Genomic DNA, 8,770 nt, shown 5'->3' on the forward strand with positions numbered 1-8,770 from the left:
TAGTTGACAACACCGTACAGGCATACAAGTGACTTATCAGCTGACGAAAACTGAACGAGATCTCTACGGTTCCCACCTTCCCTCTCTCTCTCTCCCGTCATTACAGTTTCATGTTTTTTTTTCTGTGGAGAAAATGATGGATGCTGAAATTCCGGACTTTTGAAGAATTTTAAAAATTCCTTCCGGATGGAGATTTCGAGACCTAAATGGAGGACATGTCCGGGAAAATATGGACGTATGGCAACCCTAACCTTTATGCCACACAACTGGTGTTGATTATTACCAATAATGAGATTTTGAGCAACATTACATTTTCACTTCTCTTGGTCAAAACACTTTTACAAACAGAATTAGAAATTATTGTGTTTTTTAACTACTTTAGCAAATACAGAATGACACAAAAATTCATTAAAAAAGAATTAAAAGAGGTGAGTAAGTAGTGTTGTAAAACTACTGTAATTAACTTTGACCAAGTCATTACATGTCTTCATACATTGTTGGTGTAACTACACACAATATCTTTGCCATACATCAAGCTGAGACAAGTTGTATAACACACACACAGGATAAACATTACCAGATACTCAACTACCATTTTATTTAAACATAATAAAGTATTAGATAAAAATTACTTATGAAGCATTGATTTTGGCCAAATCTTTTTTTGACAGCACCTGAACACCATTCTTGAAGGTGCCAACTTGTGGAGTGAAGCCTCTGTCACTGTTAGTATCTCTCGATTTTTTCTTTGTAGGTTTCATTATCTGCAAAAACACATCATTATTTACATATAGTACATTAGTGCTGAAACATAAATTCAAAAGGGACGAACACAGCAAACATTATGTGCATCGTTTGTTTTTATTTTTTCTTATTTATTTTTTTATTTTATTTTTTACAGGGATTAGCCCACCCGGACACAGGTCAATGACCCACAACGGGGCCTAGGGGGCAAAAATAAGAATAGAAAGAAATTAAAGAAAGAAAAGGAAAAGGTTATATTAATCTACACCACGAAGATGCTGGAAAACCAGTTTTTTAAAGTGAGACATTGTATGTGTGGAAACACAGAAGGCAGAGCATTCCACAGTTTGGCTGTGTGAGGAAAGAAGGAGGTACTATAACGGGTTATTCTAGTGTGACCGACATCCACAGAGAAACGGTGGGCACCGCGGGCAAGACGAGTATTACGAGCCCACTGCCCTGCCGGCGGTGCACAGGATGGCAAATCCACCGAACATTGCCCGTTAAAGTACCTGTAAAAGAGAGAGAGTGAAGCAACATTGCGGTGAAGTGAAAGGGAAGAAAGATTGTCAACTAAAGGAGGAGAGTTAACAAGACAAAATGCCTTTAATTCCACCCTATCTAACAGTTGGACAGAAGAAGAACCACCCCAGATATGAGAGCAGTACTCCTAGTTAGGACGAATGAATCCCTTATATACTTGAAGCAACTGCTCAGGAGTGAAGTCACCTTATTTGTCTTTATTCATGCAGAGTTTCATCAAATTATGATACAAAAATTATACTTTGGATGTGGTTTTGGACAAGATACCTGACCTAAAAGAGTTCTACACTAAAGCCATTAATAAGCCATGTTAAGTTTCATTATGATGGGAAAAAGTGTCACCTCTGACCATAATGTTGGCACATACATTTGAATTTGTTGGCTTTACATAATATCTACGGCAATACAAGTTACATTAAACAAGGATAAGTTTACACACATACACACACCCTTACCATAATACAGCCAACCTTCATCTGACACAAAAGGTTATATCATTGAAATAAAAAATACTGTTCAAATGGAAACTATGTAAACCGAAGGCAGACTGTATGTCCACTAGTTTCTCAAGATCCTACAAGAATAAATTTTTTGCTATATTGTAAGCTATTTATTAACCCATACCTTCTGTCCTGTCCGCCCAGTCATTGCTTCTTCCTCCAACATCTTTTGTTTTTCTTCTTTTTTCATTTTAAGAAGATCCTTATAATTTATTGCCTGTAAAGTAAAATTTTTAAATTACAGTTCACAATATTGGAAAAACATACCAACTAAATTTATTTGTCTGGTGGAGGGTGTTGGCTGGTTATTTTACTGTACTGGCTTAACCATTTGTTGGCAATACCTTGTATATGATGAGTCAGTATCAGTACAGGAATATAATTTTAATTTATCACTTAACCACTCATCAGCTTGCTAGTTATTTGGGCGGTTAGTTAATAATACCTTAACCCGTTTCTTGTAACATCCCAACTGGTTCACAAATTATCCATGGCTTAAGGGAAGAATGTCTACTTAACTCTAAATGTATGCAATACAGCTACTCCTCGACTTACAACCTACTCGACACACGACCACCCGCATATACGACAGCCGCAGTAGGTACCAAAATCTATTCAAACGACGCGCGTATTTTCTAGACCAAAACGTTTCCTTCCCAAACGAGAGCATCGGGTGGGCTGGGTCGTCTCGTGGCTACAACATCCACGCTGTAGAGCGCTCAGTTGGTGTTTGGCTGTCATTGTTGTCGATAGTGATAGCGCTGTGTACTGATAATATTTTCGTTTCTAATTCACTTTAGAATGACTGGCAAGTGTAGAAGTGAGAGTTCTGGTGGTGGTTAGAAGAAAAGGAGACTTTCAATTACTTTTGAGATGAAAATGAAGATAATAATGCAATATGAAAATGGGAAAACGGTAGCAACCATTTCACGCGACCTTGGCTTCTCTCGCTCAACGATCTCGACAATTCTGAATGACAGGGAACGAATTCGTGAGGTACTGAAAAGATCAGCGCCTATAAAGGGAACAATAATAACGAAAAAAAAACAAGGTCCTATTCATGAGATGGAGAAATTACTTGTGATATGGAAGGAAGATCAGATACAAAAGCGTGTACCCTTAAGCCTGAAGGAGCAGGAAGGAGATCAGTGCGACCAAAACTTCACAGCAAGTCATGGGTGGTTCCAAAGGTTTAAGAACCGTTACAGTTTGCATATTGTAAAGGTGAGTGGAGAGGCAGCAAGTGCTGATGTGGGTGCTGCTGAAGCTTTTAAGGAGGAGCTAGTTCGTGTCATCGTGGAGGGAAATTATTTGCCTGAGCAAATATTTAATGTGGATGAAACTGGCTTATTCTGGAAACGCATGCCAGAATGGACATACATCCACAAAGAGGAGAAAACCATGCCGGGATTCAAGGACCGAATCACACTTCTGTTGGGAGGGAATGTACGGTAGCTGGTTTCAAGGTAAAACCTTTCATGACATATCATTCAGAAAACCCAAGGGCTTTTAAAAATGTAAGCAAGCACACACTGCCAGTGTTTTATTACAGTACAGTAATAAGAAAGCATGGATGACCCTAGTACTGTTTGAGGATTGGTTCCCGACTTGTTTCATTCCACGAGCCAAGGAGTATTGTCTGCAACAAGGGATTGCATTCAAGATTTTATTAATTTTAGATAATGCTCCGGGACACCCACCACACCCGGATGACCTGCACCCTGATGTTAAGGTAGTCTACATTCCACCTAACACTACCTCTATCATCCAACCCATGGATCAAGGTGCTATTGCTGCTTTTAAAGCGAATTATTTACGAACGACCTTCGCTCAGGCTGTTGCTGCTACTGAAGGTGAGAAAACGCTCAGAGAATTTTGAAAAGATGACAACATTTTGAAATGTATAAAGAACATTAGTGGAGCATGGGATGAGGTTACAGGTCAGTGCATGAATGGAATATGGAAGAAAGTCCCGAAAAGATATGTGAACAGTTTCAAAGGATTTAATGAAGATGACGTAATTTCTGAGATTAGTAACAAGATAGTGGAGTTGGGTAAACAGCTGGAGTTAGAAATTGATAATGAAGATGTTGAGCAGTTGGTGAAAAGTGTAGCAGAAGAAATAAGTAACGAGGATCTTATTGAATTGGAGGCACAGAAAATTGCAGAGGAAGAGTCAAAATGAGAAGAACCTGCACCCCCCAAAAAATTTCAGTGAAGCAAATGGCAGAGGCATTTGCTACTATTAATAAGGGGATGCAAATGTTTGACGGAATGGATCAAAATGTTGAGCGTTTTACAAAAGTTGACCGAAAGATCCAAGATGCACTTACCGGTACTTGCTTGCTACAGGGAAATTTACAATGAAAAGAAAAGGCAAACTGTGCAGTCTAAATTGGATATATATTTTAAAAAGTCCCCCATTGCTGTCTCTTCATGCCCCAACAGTGCTGCCTCTTCACTCCCTAAAGATGATCCAATACCTTCAACAAGCAAGTATCCTCTGTATGTTAACCTGTTTGAAGAAAGTGACATTGATGACCCACCCAGCCCTATCTCCTCCTCTGCTTCATCCAATTAATGTAGTCTCCATGTTTAATTCGAAAATTATGGGTGCCTTGTGTGCATTCAGCTGACTACATTAAAGGTAAGTGCACAGAAACACTGTATTCATTCTTCATTATTGATTACTTTTACTGTACTGTATTTCATTTTAGATTTTCTATGTATAATTTTTTGCATTTTCGAATTACGACCCGGATTTGGAACCCTAATCCCGTCCCGTCGGGGAAGAGACTGTATCTATCTCTTTCAGTGTATAAATGCTCATACTGTGATCCTTATTATGCATTTCAGATTTGGTTAGCATGAGGGAGGTGCAACATAGGGTGATATAAACATGGGATCCTAATGCTCAAAAAGTTCACTACCTTATTCTTTGGCGGTTTAGCTCCCAGTTTAATAGCCAGAGCCAGTCTTGTGTCCTGTATCTTCTCTTTGTTAAAGCCGCTCATCCCCAACTTGAAGACGTCATACCTTACACGTTTTAACTCCTTCTCATCAAGAACTTTCTGAAGAAAAATGATACATAACATTCTTTATTCATGATTCCAGACATCCTAAATCATTGTAGATAAAGAGGTTGCAAAAATGAGATGAAAAATTACAATAATCATAAGTTCCAACAAAATATTCCTTCTCAGAGACTAAAATATCAGAAAATAAACTTCTTATTTAGTCAAACTACTTTATCATACAGTACAATATATGGAATGGATTCTATGTTGAATTATCTGAAAAATTAAAATGAGGGAATAAAACTTAAACATGGCTTCCAGTTTAACCACATAACAATCAGTGAGCAGCCGACAGCATTAATTCCCCTGGAAGAAGGTGATCTGAGACTATTTTTGCCACACTACAAATATTTAAGATCATAAACAGTGACCGCCTATGTTTCAGTATTCAAAGACACATGGCAGTAAACCAGGCAGTGATAAATGGCCATAAAGCAATGAGGATAAATTTCTGAGGGGTCGAGTGTTGCTGTTAGTGAATGTATGGGGTAATATTTCTGAGTCATTGCATCATCGTTGTTGGTATATCTATGGACTCCTCTCTGCTTTAGTTTGTATATGAAACACTTCACTGTCACGAGCATAAGAAGAGACTATGGTCCAAATTTTACAAAAAACTTTCCCAAAAATAATATACAATAATACTTACTCACCTGACTCTTAATAACAATAATAATACAGTATTAGTTTTTCGCATCCATGACAACCTTTCCTATAGTATTACCCAGAACCTAAACTACACACACACACACACACACACACACACACACACACACTGTCACCTCGTTTGGTTATTTATGAGGAGTGAACTTTCAAGATAAGAAAAAATCCTCACTTGAGATGGTAGTTGATTAACTTGGTCAATGGTGTTGTTATCTTCTTCCTCCTCTTCCTTGGGTTCAACTTTTTTCCTTTTGTTTGTTCCTCTTTTTTTGGCATAGTCCAGTATTACCAAGTCCTCTTTTGGCTGGTTCCTTCTGGCTGCCTCAGCCAAGGTGATTGAAGCTCCTTTCTTATATTTTACCTTTTTACAGCACTTATTTGTTTCTTTTGGGGTTTGCTTCCATTTCTCGAACAGAATATTGCCGTCAAAGCCTGAAATATAAAAAATAATCAATACGGTATATAGAGAGATTAAAAAAGCATAAAAAACCCAAAACAACAATATATGTAGAGAGAGATTAAAGCTGATGGAGTTAGTTGGACATTTCTTGGGTTTATATCACTTAAACACATTAATGCTATTTGGGAAGGTTAGGTAAAGTTAGATAAGGTTAACCTAACAAAATCATACACAATTAACAACAACTTACCAAAATCATCCATTATTTGAAGAATGGGTTTTTTAATACTTTTCTGTCCATTGAAATGTGTTCCTTTGACCACCAAGTCTTGGTTTGTATCTTCAAAGTCTTCATCATCAAAAGCATCACTAACATCGCTGTCATCGGAGGGAATTTCTGTAACTACTTTGAATCCATCTTCAGTTGTTTTTGTCTTACTTGAGTTAGTATGAACATCATCTCTTTTCCCTTTTTGACTATCTTGATTGTAATTAATATCTGTGTTTCCTTCACCCTCCTCACTGTTATATTCAAAAGCATCTGATATATCGGAGTCGTCATCGGGGATCTCGGACACGATCTTAAAGCCGTCGTCTGTCGCTCTTTTTTCAGCCACGGTGTTTGTCTGCTCTCGATCTTCTTTACGCTTTTTCTGTGCTTTGCGGGTATTGTGTGTTCTCTCAATTTTCTTTGTACCATTGTTATTTCTTTGGTTTTCTCTTCCTTTGGGTAATTTCTTCACGAGTGTAATATCTGGAGCTTCCACTAACGCTAAGATGTTTGTTTGTATTTTTCTGTTTCTTCCGGAAATACCACCCATCGCGTCTTCTTTCATCTTCTTTTCACTTGGAATTAAAGGTTCTTGATACTCAATTTCCACCCTACCATCCCCAACATTTTTCTCTTTAGTGTTCCTCTTAATTTCAGTTCTTTTTGATGAATTGGTTTGGCAATTTACTGATGCATCTCCCAACAACTGATCAACTGTAATGAGAAATGTTAAAAAAGGTTACATAATATATACTGTATAACAAGTAAGGAAATATAAGAGTACAGTTGACAGGAAGGGTCAAGCAGAATAAAGAAAGTGCAAGATTATTTATTAATATTAAGGCGTGGGGGGTAGCTGTGGCCATCCTCAATAATCAGCTTCCAGGAGAGATGAGCAGCACTTACACTGTACAATATAGTAGTAGACAGACTGTGATGTAAAGTGAACCCTTGAGGATTAAAGACCCTAATGCTACCTGGGAGTGAAGTGGGGTTAAGGTAATGTTAGGGTGTTTAACCGTTTAATCATTTGGTGTTATAAAGTTGGGTGTACTGTAGAGTGGTTGCCAGCCCTTACGTATTGATTGGTTATAAGGTGACATCAAGAGAGCTTCGGGGATTATAACACGTTTTCTCTAGGACTTTGGATATAATATTGTTATATATTTTATCACAGTGCATCCAGAATAACAGAAAAACACCCAAAATCATCATTGAAAAGTTACATAATTAGGGCAAGAAATTACTTACAATACTGGCTGAGCTGACTACTTATACTGCCGTCCATTTTAATGAAGGTAGTTGTTGTGGCTGATTATGTACATTTTAATGAAGGTAGTTTGTTGTGGCTTATTATGTAGACTCTCGACACAAACATCACTTCCGAGTGAACGTTGTTGGTTTCTAAATGATGGTTGGCCAAGAAGTTTTCTGGAAATACATAATGGTTTAGATAAAACAGACACATCACTCGTTATGTTAGGTTACGCTCCATGAAAATGTGTTAGCGAACTTAAAATCCATCAATATTGTTTTATCTTGGTCGTGTGTGGAGTTTCAGCGTTTGTAGGGAAGGAATCCACTACACGTGTACAATATAAATAGAAACACTCACATAAATATATTACTACCCTGCACAGTAATAAAATAACACCTAAAATAAGTTATACACGCAAATAAGATAAAAGACCGATTGTAAACTTGTATGCCGATTTTACTGAGTAAATGTTTATATATTATATCAGGGGGAAAACTTTACCTTGAGGATGATCAATGTTTAAAAACTACCACGACCGTTTTTCGTATTGTTTGTTTTAGGTAGAAAACTACAAATTAATCACCATTTTAAATTAATTAAATGATCATTAAGTAATATTTATGAGGTTTGATAGTTATCCTTTAATTTTATATGTGAAATATAACTAAATTTTGGTTATGCGTGGCTTGTTACGTTTATAACATCGACCATTTTTAGATCAAGGTACTGTAGTATAATGTCCTTTTAGGAAATATTTTTTGGCATTCTCTTAAGTTTTCTTCAGCGCATTCCTAGAAATTGCGAGATATGAGTCTAATTTTATAATAGGATTTTTAATGTCATGCAGCAAATTTCTGGAGTCAGGGAAGTTGAAAGTATATAGATATATGTTTCTACTTCCCTAATCTTTTTTAACTTGTAAAAATTTTGAGAATCCTTCTTTGTGTACGAACCTCTGTCCTGCATGGCAGTGAACAGTGGCATTACCCACATGAATCTGACCGACGTATATGTATGTATGTGTGCATATGTGTATATATATGTACATGTATATGTGTATGTATATGTGTGTGTGTACGTATATGTACTGTCAATGAATATGATGCGTCTCTGTGTACGAACCTCTGTCCCGCATGGCAGTGAACAGTGACATTACCCATATGAATCTGACCTCTATACATTTATAGCTGTTAATGAATATGATGTATTTCTTTGTGTATGAACCTCTGTCCTGCCTGGCAGTGAGAAGTGATACCACCCTCAGTGTCAAGACCTGACGGAATTACTCAGAATAGGCAAACTGTACTACAAGCT

At 37.2% G+C, this 8,770-nt stretch overlaps 1 protein-coding gene across 1 annotated transcript; it reads right to left on the reverse strand.

The window, feature by feature from the left end:
- Positions 1–583: 583 nt before the first annotated feature.
- LOC121856208 (transcriptional activator SPT7-like) lies at positions 584–7,905 on the reverse strand. Its single transcript, XM_042351559.1, has 7 exons — positions 7,814–7,905; positions 7,450–7,629; positions 6,178–6,912; positions 5,700–5,959; positions 4,718–4,858; positions 1,912–2,004; positions 584–764 (listed from the first exon to the last, which is right to left on the reverse strand). The coding sequence occupies exons 2-7, from the start codon at positions 7,484–7,486 to the stop codon at positions 633–635; spliced, it is 1,398 nt and encodes a 465-aa protein (XP_042207493.1). The 5' UTR covers positions 7,487–7,629; positions 7,814–7,905; the 3' UTR covers positions 584–632.
- Positions 7,906–8,770: the final 865 nt, after the last annotated feature.

The sequence above is a fragment of the Homarus americanus genome, unplaced genomic scaffold (assembly GCF_018991925.1).
Source record: "Homarus americanus isolate GMGI-L3 unplaced genomic scaffold, GMGI_Hamer_2.0 scaffold48016, whole genome shotgun sequence".
Classification (NCBI taxonomy): domain Eukaryota; kingdom Metazoa; phylum Arthropoda; class Malacostraca; order Decapoda; family Nephropidae; genus Homarus; species Homarus americanus.

Coding starts and splice junctions, on each gene's coding strand:
- LOC121856208 (XM_042351559.1), bottom strand. CDS start 7,486: ATGGACGGCAGTATAAGTAGTCAGCTCAGCCAGTATT. Junction 6,913..7,449: donor TAGTCAGCTCAGCCAGTATT/GTAAGTAATTTC, acceptor TTCTCATTACAG/TTGATCAGTTGTTGGGAGAT. Junction 4,859..5,699: donor TTAATCAACTACCATCTCAA/GTGAGGATTTTT, acceptor ATTTTTCTTCAG/AAAGTTCTTGATGAGAAGGA.